This window comes from Arachis ipaensis, chromosome B3 (genome assembly GCF_059453495.1).
Source record: "Arachis ipaensis isolate K30076 ecotype BB chromosome B3, ASM5945349v1, whole genome shotgun sequence".
NCBI lineage: Eukaryota > Viridiplantae > Streptophyta > Magnoliopsida > Fabales > Fabaceae > Arachis > Arachis ipaensis.
In genome coordinates this window covers 18,143,424-18,164,307 of record NC_142438.1, presented here as the reverse complement: position 1 = coordinate 18,164,307, position 20,884 = coordinate 18,143,424, and the positions used below count along the sequence as shown (strand labels likewise).

The following is a 20,884-nucleotide window of genomic DNA, read 5'->3' as shown; positions in this document are numbered from 1 at the left end:
TGGACCTGTGGTCTGAACGTTAGAAGGTGTGAAATTTGTTAGAAGCAAATGGGTATTTGTGAGGAAACAAAATGAGAATAATGAACTTGTACGCTATAAAGCTCGACTTGTAACACAAGGTTTCTCACAAAGACCTAGTATAGACTATAAGAAGACCTACTCTCCTGTAATTGATGCAATTATCTTGAGATATTTGATTAGCTTATCTGTATATCATAAGTTAAATATGCATCTAGTGGATGTGGTCACCACTTATCTATATGAGAGTCTCTAAAGGAATAAAGATATCTGAATCATCCAAAGAGAATTCTCGAAGATTATACTCGGTTAGATTGCAAAGATCTTTATATGGTTTAAAACAATCTAGATGGATGTGGTACAGTTATCTTGCAGAGTATTTGATGAAAAAAGTGTTTAAAAATGATAATATTTGCCCATGTGTTTATATAACAAAATTACATATAAATTCATTATAATTATTGTGTATGTTGATCATGGTTCTGAAAACCAAACCGGACCGGCTAGTTCAACCGGAATAACCGGGAACCGGTCACCTAACCGGTCCGGATAAGGTCAGAAACCGTCTGGCAAAAAATCGATAAAAAACCGGTCGAATCGGCGATTAACCGTTGAACCGGGTGAACCGTCCGATTTTTTAGCGGTTTTTGGTTTGAAATTAAAAATGCTAAACGGCGTCGTTTTGTCTCTTAAAAAAAAAGAAAAAAAAAACCACCATACGGGCAGTACAGAAGGCTCCCTCTTCCTTCACTTTCACAATTCACACAACCTAAACCCTATCAGAGAACTCAGACAAGAGCAACCCCCACCAACAGCTGCTTCTCACCCTCTTCTCCTCATCGTGGAACATCGCCGTCGCTCGCGCCGCCCACTTTACCGTCGCACATCGCTCATCTTGTCGTCTCGCCTCTTCAGTCTCCGGCCTCTGCTTATCTTGTCGACTCACCTCTACGGTAAGCACTCCTCGGCTTCTCCTCTCCTCGTTGACGCAACCAGCGTTGATCACTCCACCCACATCCCTCTGTCTCCGGTTTGTTTACTTCGTCTCTGTCGCTAGCTCGCCGCCCAAATCGCCTCTCTGCTCGCCTCTCCGTTCTTCGCGGCCAGATCTGAGATCTACCTCTCCCAATCCAGCGTTATCACGGCGGCCAGATCTGAGATCTACCTCTCCTTCCCATTCACCCACTACTCCATCGATCTGAGATCTGTTTATTTTTTCTTAATGCAGAGTTCAATTTTTGAATTCCTGCTGTTGTCAGTATGAGAAATCTTTTCTTTCTTGCTGTTGTGGAAATTGGAATCCCTAGAACTTAATTTGTTTGTACTTGTTCTTTGGTTATCAATTGTGTCCTGAATGTATTGTTGTTAATTTTTATGACCTATAGGTATGTGATTTTGATGTGGGCTTCTCTCACTTTCTTGTTTGTTACTGATTAGTTACAATTAATTAGTTTCTAATTTTTTTTCAAGTACTCTTCTTTTCTTTGTTTTCTGAAACTCTAGAAACTTGTTTCTGCATAATTAGTTTGGTGGGTTTGGACTCTGAGTATTTGTTTTGAGAATTGTTGTTCATTATCTCGGTAAGAACTTGTTAGAAGTTAATTAAAAAATTTTCATTTTAAATTTTATTTAGAAATAATTAAATTTTCAAAGATTTTATTAATATTTAATTAAACCGGTCACTTGACCGGTTCGATTTTCAGAACCTTGATGTTGATAACTTAAATATCATTAGATCTCCTAAAGAAATTTCAGTGATCATAAATATTCTGAAAGAAGAGTTTTAGATAATAAAATATTGGAAAAACCAAATTTTGTCAAGACCTGCAAATAAAGTATGTAACAAAAGGGATATATGTTCATCAAAAGATTTACATAGAGAAAATGATAAAGAGATTTTTTATGAATGAATCACACCCAATAAGAACTTCAATTATTGTTAAATCTTTAGATGTGAAGAAGGATCCATTTTGACTAAAAGAAGAAAATAAAAAAACATTTGGTCCTAAATTACCCTATCTTAGTGTCATAGGGACATTAATATATCTTACTAATAATACACGTTCCAACATAGCATTTGTCATAAACTTATTAGTAAGATATAGTTCCTCTCCAAGACATTAGAATGTAATAAAAAATGTGTTTTGATATCTTTGTGGAACAATTGATATGAAATTATTTTATCCTTATGGATCTAAATGACAATTGGTTGGCTACATAGATGCAAGTTATTTATCTGATCTCCATAAAGGTAGATCCCAAACAGGATATTTATTTACACTTGGTTACATAGTTATATCATAGAGATCTACAAAGCAAAATATAGCCGCAACATCTTCCAATAATGCTGAAATATTTGCAATACATGAGGCAAGTCATGAATGCTATTGGCTTAAGAATCTGATCGGATATATTCAATCATAACGTAGGTTGTCTGATAAGAAGATAGCTCCAATAACATTGTAAAGATAATGCAGTGTGTATTGCTTAGCTCAAAAGTGGATACATCAAAGATAATCTAACGAAGTATATTTTTCCCAAGTTCTTCACACATGATCTTCAAAATCAAAGAACAATTGATGTTCAATAGATTCGTTCAAATGATAACTCAACAAATTAATTCACAAAGTTACGTCTAACACCCTCCTTTGAAAAATTGGTACACCAAATCAGAATGCATCGATTTTGAGATCTTAAGTGATGTTACTAACTGGGAGAGAGACTATACTCTTTTTTCTTTGATAAGATTTTTGTTTCTATTATATTTTCTTGACAAGACTTTTAATGAGACAGTTCTCATCACAATAGAATATTATACATTTTTCCTTTCGAGAAACTATAGGGAACAATGTTTTTTTCTGAACAACCAAACAATAGGTAAAAAAAAAGTTAATTTTAATTTTTAAAATCAAATTTTAAATTAATTAGGTTTAATCATAATATTGAATCTTTTTTTATTTTTGAATATGATGGTAATCAGTGGCTAAGGGAATGGGGGTTGAATCTTAGCCCCTTTTTGCTGAGTAATACTAGCTGCCTTTCAAATTAGCTTCAGGAGATTTTTCTGCGTTTTGTCTCATAACCAGATACGAGACATTTTCTTTTTGTCTCGTACCCAGCCAGGAGATATCTTTCAATTTTGTCTCCTTAGCAACAGAAACTGAAATGGAGTAGAAGAGAAAGAGAGAATCACACCAAGAAGTATCCTAGTTCATCTGCCAAGTGCAATGCAGCCTACATCCAGTCTTCATCATAACAATGATGGAATTTCACTATAATCATCTTAATTACAGACACCAATTCTCCCTAGGAACTACCCTTCCTATCCGGGACAAGTCGAGAATCTATCCCCAACCCTGAACTTGACTTGGTCACCTACCAAGCTTTCAACTGCTAAGTGCTAACCCAACTTGCAAGGGGATTCCCACAGAATCATGATACACAACACATAGATGTACAAAGGACCTCTAAGACACATAAGGCTTTTTCTTTAATTTTGTACACTCTACCTTTTTTCACTCACTGGTTTTTTCTTACAAACCTCACACTGTTTGTCTTTTTTACCATGAGACTCAGACAAACAAAACTAAAGAAAATACAAAATGAAACACATTGAAGGAGAAGAACTTTTGTTAGCTTGGGTAGCTATGAGAACCCTGTACTTTTTCTCCTTGTTTCAAGCCTTGGCGGTTCACCTTTATTATAGAAGGAGAAGCCTCCAAGGTTGAAACGGTTCAACCGAGCCAACTTCTTCTTCTTCAATCATCAAATCGGTTCGGACAGAGAGAAGAGAGAGGGAACCGAAAGTTAAAACCAACATGCAATTACCTCTCTCTCATCCCTTTTCTTCAAACTTCATCAATCTAAGCCTTTCATCTTGACTTGGTCCCCAAAACGGATTTCTGACCCTTGATGAATGCTTGATCCTTGACAGCTCCATTTGCTCCACTTCTGCTTCCTCCTCCACGTAGCTACAGTAGCTACCTTCTGTGATGGATGAACAAAAAGTAGAGACGAGCCATACCCCAGGGATCTTCTTCTCTGACCGAAATGGATTGCTTCTATTTCTAGGTATAGAGATCTTGAGATTTCCTCACCACATCTTACCTTTTGTGGCAAGAATCTTAGCCACACCATATTGTAGATCTTCCTTTTGCAAGGGCCATCATCACCTTGGCCATTTGCCTTTTCATAGCTTTTGTTCTTCTTCCTTTGATAGCTTGCTTCTACAAGCTTCTTCCCTGTCAGTGAAATGATACACGAAAACTAGAGAGAGAAGAGAGAGAAGAGTGAAAAGTTTTTCAATGTAATTGATGAATGAAATTAAAATAAATTAATTTCCCACTCCCCATGCTTAGTAACGTGTGAGAGTAATAAAAGCCATCAAATCAATTTTGAATTTTATCTCTCCTATTATCAATACAATTAAATCCATTTAATTAACTTTAAATTCCATTCCAAAGTGGGAGTAGGTAACTGTGAAAAGCATGCACCATTGCTTTCATTCTTCTTCCAATTTCGGACCAAGCCTTGTTGGTCTTTGTAACAAAGATTAATTGGGCTTTGCTAACAAATTTCTTGGCCCAACTAAATAATTCAGCCATATGTCATATAGAATTTTTGTACAAGGTTGAATGTATTTTCTTAACATATATGAGCTTTAAGTTGCTTTATGCCCAATGACCAAGATCTGCAAACAAAACAGAAATTATTAACTAAATAATTTGAAGCTTTAAAAACAAATTAATAATTTCTAATATTTTTAACAATGTTTGATCATCACAATGAACTTGAAGTTTTCCAAACTCAACAGAATTTTTTTTTTCAAATGACGTCACCTTCCGTTTATTCACACAGTCCTCCCATTTCTTCTAGCTGTCTGCTGTTCAGACCTCCGCCGCTATGCGTTCACAGTGTGCCGCCGATCCACCTGCACAGATCTCATTCGCCACCAGAAGGAGAGCCATCGCAAGCTGCCGTCCGTCCACGAGGTGCGCGGCCGGCTGCGAGTGTCGTTGTATTGCGTTACACGTGCAGCTGCCGCAACTGCTCTCTCGCAATCCTGCGCCACTGCCGCCACTGCTGTATTGTGACCCCGGTGCCCTCGTAGCTACTGCCTCGTTACTTATTTCTTATCAACTAAATCAGATGTTCATTTTACTATGTATGCAGATGGTTCTTTTCATTCTAAAGTGGATGTTTATTTGGGTATACCATTGGTATTATACTTGATTTGCTTGATTCTACATGCACATGCTCCGTAGGTTTCTTTTGTTATGTGATTTGGATTAGGTTTAGTTTAATTTTGCTTGAAATCAAGTTGGGTTTGAGTTACACCATTTAAACATGGTGCACAGGTGGTATTTTGGACAACTTATTAGTTGTTTCTTATCAACTAAGGCGGATGTTCATTTTACTATGTATGCGGATGGTTCTTTTCACTAAGATGTGGATGCTTATTTGGGTCATACTATTTGGGTGAACAAAGCAACAGCATGCGATGGAAGTGGCAAAGACACAATGCAGCAGCGTGGAAGCAAGGGCAGAGGTGCAGCGTTGGAGCATCGGCAGAACAAGGCCTCTGGCTAGGCGACGGTGCGACGTCACTCGTGGGTTTCGAAAGGCAGAGCAGTGGTGCGCAAAGAATAAGGAGAAAACGCGACTGCACAGTGGTGACACAGCGGCAGTGGTGCAGCGTCTGAGCAACGGAAGAACTGCGATTCTCCTCGACGGGTTAGCGATGATGGGCGAGAGCGACGCTGGGAAGCTTCGTTTCTGGTGATAGGAAAGGCGGCGGTGTAGTGATGCAGTAAAAAAACAGAGTTGATATTAGGAATAGGTAAAAACGGGGTTTAAGTTAGGAAAAAAAGTAAAATGAGAAAGTGAAATTGAAAACACGATAAAATAATTATATTGGATGTTATTTTCATATTTAGTGGACTTAGGATGTAATCTATTATTTACAGTGTTTATAATTTTTGTTATCTACCTAACGAAAGTATTTTCTTTCACTAAAATTTTTTTTATTAATTTTTTTTGGTAAAATTTTAACGAAGCATATCCTAAATAGAGATAAAAAAAAATGTGACATATTATTTTAATTGAAAGAATGTTATGGTTCGTATGCCTCACTGCATCACCAAACCAATAATCATCCAAATTCGTCAATTTTACCTACACGAGTATTCTTATAAATAGACTAATAAGTGACCACACTTCATACACACCATATTTAACACAAATCAAAGAAGTACTCCGAGAGTTGTCTTCATAATATATATATATATATATATATATATATATAAAAGAGTGTGTTATAAAATCTCAATTATAATAAAATATACATATTAGAGAGTATTAATAAAAATATCTTATTCTATCCATTTTATTTATATATCTACTTATCTTTTCTATATTTATTATTTTACAACAGTTCTTAAAATTTTAAAAAGTAATAATTTGGTCAGTTATTTTTATACAAATAATAGGGTAAATAGATTAGTTATTTAAAATTAAAATTTAAAAAAATAATTATTTTTTATTTTATTATAAATTAATCTACATAATGTTCTAAAGGATTAGGATCAATTTATCTTTTTAAAAAAAAAAAAAGAGTAACTTATGACTTATCTTTCCTGAATAAAAAAATCTAGGCCAAAAAAAATTGATATTTCTAATAAAAAATTAACAAATTAATTTACAATATTTTAACAAATTTGACGAGTCAGTTCTTAAAATCTTCAAAAAGTAATACATTGATCAGTCTAAGTTATTTAAAATTCAAATTAAAATTCAAATTCAAAATAGTTATGAAATTAATGTATTTTTTGTTTTATTAAAGATTCTTTTTTTTTAAATAGATTTTATTAAAGATTCTAACTTTCTTTTTCTTGGTTTGGAAAAGTAGGAAAACTAACAAAATTGTTAGAGGAATAAGAAATCAAGGCCCAAAAAGAATAAAAAAAATTGAGTGGTGTGGCTGGGAGAGTTTCTCGTGTCGTCTAAAATAAACCGCCCTATCGCTCTCTATATAAACTTCACCCCCTGACCCAAAAAAAATAAAACTTCACCCACCGCACCTTCGTATTCTTTTGCCTTTCGCAATTCACCGACAATACATCGCAACAAGTTTCTGGTATTATTACTGTTCTTCCTATTTAAAATATCTTCTTTTTATTGGTGTTATTTCCTGTTTATGCTCTTTCTCTCAATCGACGCATATGTCACCACAAGTTTGAGGAATAATCTCGTGTTTTGCAATGTGCGGGGTTGAATTTGTTTCATTGCTTTGATCTTATTGTTACGTGTTTAGTTAATTTAGATGTTGGAACTTTATTGTTTTCCCTTTTCAGGTGAATGATTTTTTCCTTGTTGGCTATTTTTGTTTGTTTGTTTGTTCGCTCAATGTTTTCTTAAAGTAATTGTGCGTTAGGAACGAGGCAGTTTTATATATGCGTTGTTTTGTACTTTTCAAATTGTTCGTTATGGGAAGGTCTCGTTTATAGTTAAGAATTGAATCGTTACATAATAATTTAGTTAAATAGATCAAATCATTTAATAATTTTTAACTATTAACTTTACATGGAAACAGCTTTATAATTACTCTTCAAACTTACTCCATATGATCATGTGTGCAAATAGTTGAAACTTGAAAGAATATGCCTTTGTACAATAACAACGTTTATGTTCATTGAATATTTTGTATATTTGTTAATTGTTAGATAATTTTCATATTTTTCATGGATCGAGAACTCATAGCAAGTGAACACTTTATAGATGTGTATCCAAATTTCTCATCAATCATCTGACTTGGATTATATTCTATATATGTCGTTCAGTGCCCCGAGTGGTTGATTACAGCAAAAGGACTTTGTTCGTTACAAGTTAGAGAGGCCAACTTTCATGTCTGAATTCGACACTAACATCTCAACTGCTTTTGGTGGGTATTGAATTTCTATCTGCTCGAACATTTATGCTGTATGCATATATTGACACCAATGTTAACTGATTTCCTTTCAACAATTTGTCATTGGTTCTGTCTTTTTGATGTGATTCTGTGATTGAATAGATCCCTTTGCTGAGGCAAATGCTGACGACTCAGGTGCTGGGGCAAAAGAGTATGTTCATGTGCGTATACAACAACGCAACGGAAGGAAAAGCCTGACAACTGTTCAAGGATTAAAGAAAGAATTCAGCTATACTAAGATACTCAAAGACCTGAAGAAAGAATTCTGCTGTAATGGTACTGTTGTACAGGACCCTGAGTTAGGCCAGGTTTGTGTTCTTCCTGATAAATTATGTTCCTTATTTTAGTTTTTAGTTTTCATTCATAGCATAATAAGTGTATCATATTTAATATTCTGTCTTGATCTTAATTACAAAACTTTTGTTTTAGGATTTTGTAAATGAAACAAAAGAGAACAGAAAAATGTTTCCCGGTGTCTATGTAAGAACTGGTACCTAGAGATATAGTAAGGAATGATAGAAAATAGAAGAAAACCTCGGAATTCGATTTATACACTATAGTTGTAGTGCAGTACGTTCCAGTACAGGAACGGGCATGTCTGGTACGTGGTACGTCACCTAATTAGGGAATTCTTATAACTATGATTTATACCAGTGGGTGTAAACCTTCTACTGCAAGAGTGTACTAACATCGAAGCTTGTACCAATAGTTTGCGAGTATTCAAGAGACTCGCGCTCTCCTTGCCTGAAGTATATTTCTGACCTCTCTAAGATAATCCTCTGGTTACCCCTCTCAGCCCTTGATAATTCCCAACTCCCCTCTTAGAATGCTCACACTCTTACTTTGCCACTCGCCAGCTATGCAAGTTTGTTATATAAAACCCACTCTAGCCGCCCAATTACATTAAGTCCTCTAGGTTCCTAAAGGTTTCCTTCACAAAATCTTAAAATAATTACACGAGTATCATTCAGATATCGGTATCCAATCTTTCCATCCTTCGATGAACAAAATCTTACATTCCAATTTTGCATGGATGCAGGTCATACAGCTTCAGGGAGATCAAAGAAAGAACGTTTCAACTTTCCTTGTCCAAGCGGGCATAGTAAAGAAGGAGCATATCAAGATTCATGGTTTCTAAGGCCTAAGCCGCAATTGGCAGGCAATTCAGCTTCAGGCTCCAATTAATATCGCTATATATAGCTTATAATAGTCTGCTATATTATAGTTTAGAACACACCATATAATAGTTTCTACCGTTGTGGATGTTTATTTGCTGGGTTATGTAGCAGAATTATATGTATGCTTCTAAGACAACTATCTTCGATAAATTTGTTATTGTTTATTTTGACATATTGAATGATTGTTATGGATTTATGGGAACTTACCTGTTTGGTTTGTAAATGCATTTTTATTTTCATTTTTAATTTCTGGTTTTAAGAATTTTGCAAGAAAAATAACTTGAAAAGGAACACAAGATTCTATTGTGTTCAGAAGCAAAAAATCTTCTCTTCACACAATTTTAAAGATCAGAAAAATCCTAGACAGGATGAATTGAGTAATGCGTTTGCAGACGAGTTTGTTTTCTTTTATTTTTTTTGAGTCAGAGAGACTAGTTTTTCCTTGACCTGATAGATTTTTTTTGGGGTGTTATGATATATAGTTATTCGGGTTTGCTTTCCAAAATGATTCAAAATGGTCTACAAAGTTCCTGTGTTTCTTGCTTCATGTTTTTCCCCTACAAAATCTAGCGAATTTAGTTGGACCTGATAGGCTGACATATTATTGGGCTACTAGAGAAGGTATACATGGTTTTACCATTAAAAGTTAAACAGGTCCATGACCCCAAAAAAAAAAAAGGTATACAATACATCTAAAAAAGGTCTAATATACATAAAGATGAAATTTTCAAAATTAAGGTCCATGACTCATATTTAAGTGTTTTAAAAAATATTCTTAATATTTTTAAAGTTACAAAAGTAAGTATATTATTTCTTTTTTTTTTTGCAAAATATAAAATGAGGAGCTCATGTTTTTTAAAATACAAATACTTTTTTTTTTAAATTTTACTAAATCGAATTTTTAGTATATCTCAATGCACCTCACTCCACAAACATTTTAGAAGACTAAATATTGTTTCTAAATGATATCACATAATGTCTATATATATATGGATTTTTTTTCTATAAATCACTATTCTTAAAAGTCTTATTATTAAATTAATAAGAGGTGTATGAATAGTTATATCTCCAACATAATTCCTTATGTAGGAGTCTATTTTGGGGTCCCATGATAATTTTTTTTCTTTGTATTGACCTTATGTTAAAATTCTTTCTTTTTAGAATTAATAAGGATTGAACATTTAAGTCATAGAATTTTTATATGTCATAAAATTATTTCTTTCAAAAATTTAAGATGAAAGGATATATAAATGGTTATATATTTAACACACACTCTCATGCAATAGCCTTTGTTGGGTTTGCACAAATTCTTTTTATAAATTTTCTTTTTTTTTTATTGGTCTTATGATTTTTTTTAATTTAACAAGGATCAAACTCTAAATTTTTCGATAATAGAAACTCAATACCATACGATGATGTCATTTTTTTTTTCTAAAAGTGTGACGGAGAAAAAATATCGAAAAAGATTTTTACAAAAATATCGAGTTGTAAGTATAGTTTTAAACCGACAATTAAACTTCAATCAATGTTTAAATTGTTTGTCCCAAATACAAACTCAATAAAATTAACCGAAATATTTAATCCTCGGGTCATCTCTCAAGGAATTACAGGAAAGTGTATTTATTATTGGTTATGAGATTGTATCTTTTTGGGTTTTGAGTTTAATAAGCAAAGAATGTAAATAACAAGAAAATAAACTAACAACTAAGAAAAGTCCTAGCAAGGGTTGAGAAGCGGAATTCCTATCCTCATTACCATTGTCAATTGTGATGGTAATTGCAAATTGCTCTCACGTAATTAACCTCTAACAATTGAAGGAAAGTCAAGTGAGCAAATCAACTTGAGTTCACAAGTCCTAATAAAAAACTAGAGTTAGTGAAGCTCAAGCCAACTAGCAACTTTCAATCAACAACCAACAAGAGACTTTCACAATTCAAGAGTCTCCAAATTACTCAATCCAAGCTAAGAATACAAAAATCTAATTTAAAATCCAACCAAGCATTTTATCAAACATTTGGAAGGCACAAAATAAAAGTATAGAGAATTAATAAGAGATAATAAAATCTAAGATATCCAATTACAAGACAACAATAACCAATAATTAAAGAAAGAACAATAACATAAAAATATGAATTGCATTAATCTAAATCAAAGGAAGCAAAAGTGCATAACAATGAAATAACAAACGGAAGCAATAACAAATAAACTAAAAGAAGTAAGATACTAGAACAAACAAGAATAAAGGAAAACTAAATTAAAGCAAGGTGAAAATTTGAATCTAAGAAGAAATAAGACTAAAAACCCTAAAATCTAGAGAGAGGAGAGAACCCCTCTCTCTAGAAACCTACATCTAAAATCTAAAATTGTGAATGAAAGAGAAGTGAATGATTCTCCCCTCTTCTCCACTCTGCAACCTCTAATCTGTATTTTCGGGCCTGAAATTGGGTCAAAAGCAGCTCAGAAATCGCCCCCATCGTTTTCTGTTTAATGCAGCACATGACGCTCTGTCACGCGTACGCGTCATTGGACTTTTCACTGGCCACGCGTAGACGTCAGCCACGCGTGCGCGTTGTATGTCTACTGCACCAGTCATGCGTACGCGTCGCCCATGCGTGCATGTTGCTACCAGATTCTCAAAACTACAATTTCTTGTGTTCCTTCCACTTTTGCATGCTTCTTTTCCATCCTCTAAGCCATCCTGCCCTGAAAAACCTGAAATCACTTAACACACATATTACGGCATCGAATGGTAATAAGAGAGGATTAAAATTAGCAAATTTAAGGCCACAGAAGCATGTTCTCAATCATAGCACAAAATTAGAAAGGAAAATGTAAAACATGCGAATTATATGAATAAGTGTGAGAATAATGGATAAAATCTACTCAATTCAATACAAAATAAACCGCAAAATAGTGGTTTATCAATCTCCCCATACTTAAACATTAGCATGTTCTCATGCTAAGCTCAATAGAATCAAAAGAGTGAAGAGAGATAGTAGAATTTATGAAATGCAACCTATCTAAATGAATGATGCGAAATGCTTTTACCCACTTGGTTAAAAGTAAATCAAATTCTCGAAAAAAAAATATGAACTGGATTCCACTAATTCAAATTATAAAATGAAGTACACATAGACTTGCAAGAAGAAAGCTCGTGAAAGTTGGGAACAAAGAATCGAGCATCGAACCCTCACCGGAAGTGTATACACTCTAATCACTCAATTGTTTAAAGTTCGATTCTCTTAATTCTCTACTAACCTTGCTTTCTAATGTTTTCTCTTCTTCTACCAATCAACAAAAATTTAATGCACAAATACACATATCAAAAGGTCTTTTAAGGGTTGTAATGGGGTTAGGGTCAGGGTAGGATTGTATTTGGTCAAGTGGATAAAAATCTGAATCCTTGATTAACCTAAACTTCCCACCTAACTTAAGACAATCCATGTAATCAGAATATAAAATCTAACTACCCATTAACTATGTTTACCACATATTCATGCACCTCTATTTTGAGTACAGTACATATGCATTGCTATCACCATTTACTTTGGGGCATTTTGTCCCCCTTTTTTTTATTTGCTCTTTTTCTTTTCTTTTTCTTTTTCTTTTATTTTTGGTTTTTCTTTTTCTTTGGTTTTTTCAATGCATACGATTAAGGTATTGAATGCATAAACATGTCCTCAACCTTCTTTTCATATTTTCACAAAAAAGTCTAACATACTCAATTCCCAAACCAAATATTGCCAAACAAAATTTTTCCACACTTAAATCATGAATACTTTCACTAGTCTAAGCTAACCAAGGATTCAAATTAAGGTCATTCATTATTTTTCACTTAGAGTTAATGATGTGCTAAAGTAAAGAACAAATGAGGTGAATTAGGCTCAACATTGGTTTGCAAAGGATAATGAAAGGGTAAGGCCATATGAGTATGTGAGCTATAGTGAAACAAATGCCTCAATCACGTAAGTGTATACATGCATCAAACAATGGAAATATAGAATCAAGCAAGACAAATATCACAATTTTAGAGAGAACAACACACACCAAAACAAAGTATTGGTTGATAAAATGCAACCAATCAAATAGGTTCAAAATCTTACTGGGTTTTGTGTGTTCGAGCTCTAAACCATGTTCCAAAATAAATTTCTTCAAGCAAGTTCAACACAAATTTTAATTCAAATTAGTGAAATGCTATAAAATAGTTTCTTGGAAAAGAATTCATCACTTCAACTAAGTAGTACTATTATGCAAGCAACTAACTACACATGCAATCTATCATGCAATGCAACAATTAACTAACAAAAAAATTAAAAATTGGTGTTGAAAAGAAAGTAGTTACCCGTGGAAGTCGGTATCGACCTCCCCACACTTAAAGATTGCACCGTCTTCGGTGCATGCAAAGATGTGCAAGTGGATTAGGGTTGCTATTGTTGAGTTAAGAAATTAATTAATAAAATTGATGATGACAAACATTTGATTAGTGGGCTAATCACCCAATTAGTTTTGATTATTTTTGATAAGTGATGCAGGCTAAAAACAAGCGTTGCAGCAACCCAACATCAAACAAAAGATATATGCTAATGGGCTGAATGGTAAGTGAAAATAAAGACAAGCCCAAGTCATTCATCTCAAGCAAAAAGTCTTCCAAGAAGCAAGACAAGGCACCAACGGGCTGAACTTGAGAAGAACCCGATCCAAGCCCGAATTGTTTTTCAATTCCCTCCATCTTGCCTTACCAGAGGCAACGTTCCTCTCCTCTCTAATAAAGTCAAATCAAAGCTTCAGAAAAGTAAGAAAGAGAAAGAGAGAAAAAGCTTCTTCCCTAAGCTAGTAACCAAAGAAGTAAGAGAGAGAAAGTTTAAGCTTGAAACACAGAAGCTAAAACAGAAAATCCAAACCAAATCAAGCTTAAGTTAAAGGTAATCCATCTCATTTTGCATGCATCAGATCTTCTTCTCTTCTTCCCAACTCTCTGCTCTATCCGAAAATGGCATTCAAGGGAAAGTTGGTCTCTGCCCTATTCTGCTTCACATCTACGGTCACAAGTGATACTTGGGGACCAAGTAGTTTCTCAATGGCTAAGATCAAGTTGACCATGAGAAGATTTCTATAGTTACTGCTTTGTGGCTTTCGGTCAAGATGAAGGAGTCAGAAGCAAAGTTTCTACTCTAAGGTTTAATGTGAAAAAGTGAATCTGTGGGTGGGTAAAGCTCAAGGCTCTAGGTGTTGACCATGGAAGAAGAACCAAGCAACAAGCAAGGAGATAAATGAAGCTTGCTGTTCATTCAGAAGGCAAGGAGAGAAAACCAGAGTGTGAGAACAGTGTTCTGTTAAGAAGTTCCTCTACTTGGATAATGCTTTCTTTCAAAGAAGCATTCGGCCAATACTGAAGAACTGAATCTGAGGTTTGCGAATCTGGTTTTGCACATAGCAAAGAGGCTGCTGATGAAGTCAATCTCCTTCATGTTTTACAGATTGTAATGTACTTTTCAAATGTTTATCTTTCTGTAATTTCTTGTGAGAAAAGGCATATTGTGAGAGCTCAAGTAAAAGCCATGAGTGGAAAAAGGCTGAGTGATACACTTGAGAGAAAAGCCTAGAGTTATTTTTATATTTCTTTAGGTGTGTTTATGTCTTGTATCTTGTACTTGTGAGGTATCCCTTTCTTAGTTGGGTTAGCACTAAGAGTGAATAGTTAGGTATTAGCATAGCCAATGTCAAGTTAGGTTAGAACTTGAGTGTGAAAGGATTGGGTCAATCCTGTGAAATTGGTGTATGTAATACTGTTAATTATAGTGAAATTCTTCCATAGTTGTGGAGGAGACTGGATGTAGGTTGCATAGCACAAGGCAACCGAACCAGGATACATGCTGGTGTTAGCTTTTCTCTTCTCTGCTGAGTTCTGTTTTCTGATATTCATGAGACAAAAATAAATTGTCTCATAAATTTTCGCTACTGAGTTCAAACAGAACCTGAATTGAAAGTTCATTTTAAAAAGGGTAATAACAGTAATTAAAAGGAAGGCATAGATTCAACCCCCCTTCTCTAAGCCTACCACAACCTTCAATTGGTATCAGGAGCTAAGGTCTCAAAAATCAAGCTTAACCGCTTGGAGCAAAGATCCAATGGCAAACAACTTGGGCACAACCACAGTTGCCTACACCCTCACTGAAGGCAAGTCAAACAACCGGCCACCTTTCTTCAACGGGAAGAACTACTCCTACTGGAAAGAAAGGATAAGGATTTTCATCCAATCCATTGACAATAACATATGGAAGATTATTGTGAGCGGTCCAAAGATCCCAACAAAGACAAGTACTGATGGAGTGGTGACTCCAAAAGAAGAAGCTGAATGGAATGAAGATGATAAGAAGAAGATAGAGCTGAATGCCAAAGCAATCAACATTCTTCACTGTGCTATCAGCTTTGAAGAGTACCGGAAGGTGTCTAGATGCAAGACAGCCAAAGAAATCTGGAAAAAACTCCAGGTTACACACGAAGGCACCAAACAAGTAAAAGAAACGAGGATTGATATGCTGCGAAAAGAGTACGAGATGTTTAGCATGAAGGATGGAGAAAGCATTGATGAAGCGTTTGAGAGATTCTCATTCATAATCAACAACCTTGATGCTATGGGTACAAATTATGCAGAACAAACTTTGGTGAGAAAACTCCTTAGAAGCCTCACAAAAGAATGGGAAAACACTGCCACTGTCCTAACCGAGAGCAACAACATAAGTCCCATAACCTATGATGAGCTGAGAGGAAAACTCCTTGCCTATGAAGCCACACACACAAACACAGACTCAAAGAAAAAGGGAATAGCCCTCAAGTCACAAATAGAACCGAAAGAGAGTGAGTCTAGTGATGGTATTTCAGATGACGAGCTTTTGTTTTTTGCTAGGAGATTTAGAAGGATGATGAAGAACAAGGGAAAATACAAAGGTTCAAGTTCAAAGGAGCACAAGATCGACTTGAGCAAAGTGACGTGCCATCACTGCAAGGAGGCTGGACACTTCAAGCTAAACTGTCCAAAGCTCAAAAAGAAGGACAAAGGAAAGAAGGAAAGGAAGAGAGTACTCATGGCAGCTTGGGAGGATCTTGAGAATGACTCAAATGAAGAAGAAGAATCTGAAGGAGATGACAAAGACTGCTTCATGGCTGGAAACAACAATCTTGATGAGGTAAACTATTATGATTTGACCATTGAGGATTTGCATGCTATTATTGATGATCTCACTTTAAACACATCAAAACTGCTTGATAAATACAATGAATGCAGATCTGAAAGAGATGTGTTAAGAGCTGAAAATGATTTTTTAAAAGAAAAAGTGAAGGAAACTGAATGTGCTTTGGACATCATTGAAGAAAACAGATTTCTAAAATCTGAACTTGAAAAATTAAAAGGAAAGCACATTGTGGATCCTTCTCATGAGTTAATTGCTAAAAATAAAAGATTAAATGATATGATTAAAAGACTGAATGGTGACTTAGCAAAATTTGCTCAAGGTTCTAGCAACTTGGACAAATTACTTGCAAGTTAAAGACCATTGTTTGAAAAATCTGGTTTAGGCTACATAGCTAAGGAAGATGCAGTTTCTAATACTTCCTCTATAAAATTTGTGGCTTCTTCATCAAATACCAAATCCATACCAAGCAAATCAGGTATCAGATATGTTTCAACTTGTGAAGAAAATTTTGATGAAGCATACACAAGTGAAACTGAGCCTTCACCAAGAACTGGTCCGAGTTCAAACCGGCCAGGTTTGGGTTACATTTCGAAAAATGAGGCTGTTTTCAAGAAACCACCATTTTACAACAAAACCTCATATCCGAAAGGTAAAAATGTTCAAAGAAATTCTGGTGAAAATGCTTTTGCAAAGAGGAACAACTTTAATAAAAATCAGTTTGTCAAAAGAAATGCATCTCCTCCAAAAACCAGAAAATTTCAACACTTTAATCATTTCAAGCAATATAACTCACCTCAATTTCAGCGACACACATATGAAAATCATTGTGTCAATTGCAAGAAATTTGGTCACTCATATGAACAATGTTTCATTGAAAAAAGAGTTGTTGGAAACAAAGTTTACAATGTTGTTTGTGATTTCAATGCACTTGGGCAACCAAGATGGATTAACTTCAAAGGATCCAAATTAATTTGGATACCTAAAGCTACTTGAAAATCTTCATGCATATTTACCTAGCATCCAAGAACAAAAAGGACATGTGGTACATGGATAGTGGATGTTCAAAGCACATGACTGGGAGGTCAACTTACTTCATCAAACTAAATAAGTATGATGGAGGTTTTGTGACCTTTGGAGATGATGGTAAAGGTAAAATCATTGCTGTTGGAAAAGTAGGTAATGAACAATCTACTTTCATTGATGATGTACTTTTGGTATGTGGTTTAAAGCACAATCTTTTGAGTATAAGTCAGCTGTGTGATTTAGGATATTTAGTTGTTTTCAAAAGGCTTGAATGCTGTGTTGTTAATGAAAAGACAAATGAAGTGATGTTTGTTGCCAAACATTTCAATAATATGTATGGACTTACTCTTGATGAACTAAAGGATCAAAATGTAGCTTGTCTTCACTCTAAAGAATCTGAAAAGTGGTTATAGCACAAGAGATTGGGCCATGCAAGTATGTTTCAAATAAACAAAGTTGTAAAGAAAGAATTAGTAAGAGGTCTTCCTTTGATAAAGTTTGACAAAGACATCACTTGGGATGCTTGCCAAATGGGAAAACAAACAAAAAGTTCTTTTAAACCAAAGGAAGACATCTCTACTAAAAGACCACTTGAGTTGCTACACATTGATTTATTTGGTCCAACAAGAACTCAAAGCCTAGGTGGTAAACATTATGGTTTAGTGATTGTGGATGACTATACTAAGTTTGGTTGGGTTTTATTTCTTGCACACAAAAATGAAGCCTTTTCGGCCTTTGAACCTTTTTTCAAGAAAATTCAAAATGAAAAGGATTTGAAAATCTCTTCTATAAGAAACGATCATGGAATTGAATTTGAAAATAATTTGTTTGAATCCTTTTGTGAGGAATTTAGAATATCTCACAACTTCTCTTGTCCAAGAACACCACAACAAAATGGTGTTGTGGAAAGAAGAAATAGAAGCATACAAGAGATGACAAGAGCTATGCTTTGTGAGAGTAATGTTCCAAAATTCCTTTGGGCTGAAGCGGTAAACACATCTTGCCACATTTTAAACAGAATAATCATAAGGAAATTTTTGAAGAAAACTCCTTATGAACTTTGGAAAGACTACCCACCAAACTTAGATTACTTACACATCTTTGGATGCAAATGTTTTGTTTTAAATAATAAAGAAAATTTGGGAAAATTTGATCCAAAGGCTTATGAGTGTTTGTTTGTAGGATATTCCACAACTAGTAAAGCATATAGGATTTATCATCAAGATGGTAGAATTATTGAGGAGTCCATACATGTTACATTTTGTGATACTAACTTGGTACAAAGCATTTTGGAAGATTGTGATGCTGGAAATCAATCTCAAAAGGAAGTTGAAGCTTCTCAAAATCATGAAAAAGAAAAGTCTGGACAAGCTGAACCAGAAACTGCTAATGCTGAAAATTCAAGAGACAATTCCATTTTGTCTCATGAATCTGAAGGAAATCCTGCAGCCAGCAGCGTTCAGAATCCCTTAGTGACTGAATCTGCCTCCAAGTCCACCAGACCTCGTGAATGGAGATTCTTGAAGAATTATCCTGAGGAATTTGTCATTGGGGACGTATCTCATGGAGTGCAAACACGGTCCTCAACTAGAAAGGCAAATGAAGGATTAAACATTGTCATTTTCTCACAAATAGAGCCTCAAAACGTCAAGGAAGCACTTAGTAACCCCTCTTGGGTTAAAACTATGGAGGATGAGCTTCTTGAGTTTGAAAAGAACTAAGTATGGACTTTGGTTCCAAGGCCAAGTGGAAAGAGAGTGACCGGCACCAAGTGGATTTTTCGGAACAAGTTGGGAGAAGATGGTAGCATTGCAAGAAACAAGGCAAGGCTAGTGGCAAAAGGATATGACCAAGAAGAAGGAATAGACTTTGATGAATCCTTTGCCCCTGTTGCCCGAATGGAAGCCATAAGACTTCTCTTAGCTTATGCTACATTTTGTGGTTTTAAATTATATCAAATGGATGTGAAATGTGCATTTTTGAATGGAGTAATAGATAGAGAAGTGTATGTGGAGCAGCCTCCTGGTTTTGAAAATAAAGAGCATTTTGATTATGTTTTCAAATTATCTAAAGCTCTCTATGGTTTAAGACAAGCTCCTAGAGCTTGGTATGAGAGACTTAGCTCTTTTCTTTTGAAAAATGGTTTTCAAAGAGGCACCACTGACACAACTCTATTTATTAAGAACTCTAATGATTCTTTTATTCTAGTCCAAATATATGTTGATGACATTATTTTTGGATCAGCCAATGAATCCCTTTGTTCTGAATTTGGAAAACTCATGACAAGTGAATTTGACATGAGTATGATGGGTGAACTTAATTTCTTCCTTGGGCTACAAATTAAACAAACTGAAAAAGGTATTTTCATTCATCAAGAAAAGTATGCCAAGGAATTAGTTAAGAAATTTGGTATGGAAAATGCCAAACCCATGGGAACTCCCATGCATCCTAGTTCTAAATTAGATAAGGGAGAAACTGAGAAAGATGTTGATGAGACTAGGTATAGAGGAATGATTGGTTCCCTTATATACTTAACTTCCTCTAGGCCCGATATTGTGCAAAGTGTTAGATTGTGTTCTAGGTTCCAATCCAAACCTAAAGAGTCACATCTTTCTGCAGTTAAAAGGATCATTAGATATGTTCATGGCACATCCAATTTTGGTCTATGGTATCCTAAGATTGATGATTTTTCTGCAGTTGGTTATTGTGATGCAGATTTTGCTGGTGATAGAGTTGATAGAAGGAGCACTTCTGGTTTATGTTGCTTCCTTGGGAAGTCCTTAAATGTTTGGTCAAGTAAGAAGCAACCAATAGTGGCCTTATCCACTGCAGAGGCTGAGTATATAGCTGCTTCTTCTTGTTGTTCTCAGCTTTTATGGTTAAAAACACAGCTTGCTGATTACAAATTAAATGCTGAAAATATTTCCTTAATGTGTGATAATATGAGTGCCATTAATATTTCTAAAAATCCAGTTTTGCACTCTAGGACTAAGCATATTGAAGTGAAATTTCACTCAATAAGAGAACATGTCCAAAAGGGGATATTAGTATTCAATTTGTTAAATCAGAGGAGCAATTAGTAGATATATTCACAAAACCACTAGCTGAGGATAGATTCTGCATGCTTAGGACTTGTCTAGGAATTTTGAGTTATGACTCTTTATTTGAAAAATGCTGATGTATTTGCTGGAGCTTTTTGTCTCATAAACAGGTATGAGACAATTCTGGGCAGGTGATAAACGTTCCCCTTAATCAGCGTGTTCTGGGCTTGCTTCAAGTGAAACTCAATCTGGGCCAACTTCAAAATTCAGATCATGAGTGGTCCAAATGTGTTTTCTTAAATCAAACCATCATCTGGGCCCAATATGAATGTTACATTCTTGTTTATTTTTTTGATGATTTGTGTGCTTAAGTTTTATTTAAAAAATTTTTTTGGCCCAAAAAGGTTTTCAAGCTAATTTATCTTTGTTTTGATCCAAAAGGGTTTCATTTTAATTTTGATTTTC

The 20,884-nt window shown here is 34.8% G+C and overlaps 2 protein-coding genes across 4 annotated transcripts; both read left to right on the top strand.

Moving 5' to 3' along the window:
* Positions 1–7,003: 7,003 nt before the first annotated feature.
* LOC107629954 (protein translation factor SUI1 homolog) lies at positions 7,004–9,385 on the top strand. Of its 3 annotated transcripts, none has more exons than XM_016332922.3 (4): positions 7,004–7,153; positions 7,857–7,957; positions 8,087–8,292; positions 9,024–9,385. In XM_016332922.3, exons 2-4 carry the CDS (start codon positions 7,921–7,923, stop codon positions 9,120–9,122), a joined length of 342 nt encoding a protein of 113 aa, XP_016188408.1. In that variant the 5' UTR covers positions 7,004–7,153; positions 7,857–7,920; the 3' UTR covers positions 9,123–9,385. The 3 variants fall into 3 exon arrangements, with proteins under 3 accessions (XP_016188408.1, XP_016188410.1, XP_088363266.1); XM_016332924.2 differs by lacking the exon at positions 7,004–7,153 and adding an exon at positions 7,159–7,279; XM_088507140.1 differs by lacking the exon at positions 7,004–7,153 and adding an exon at positions 7,229–7,370.
* A 5,905-nt stretch (positions 9,386–15,290) lies between these two features.
* LOC148569951 (uncharacterized) lies at positions 15,291–20,595 on the top strand. The gene is made up of 2 exons (XM_088506753.1): positions 15,291–16,241; positions 20,590–20,595. The coding sequence occupies exons 1-2, from the start codon at positions 15,291–15,293 to the stop codon at positions 20,593–20,595; spliced, it is 957 nt and encodes a 318-aa protein (XP_088362879.1).
* The last annotated feature ends 289 nt before the right edge of the window (positions 20,596–20,884 follow it).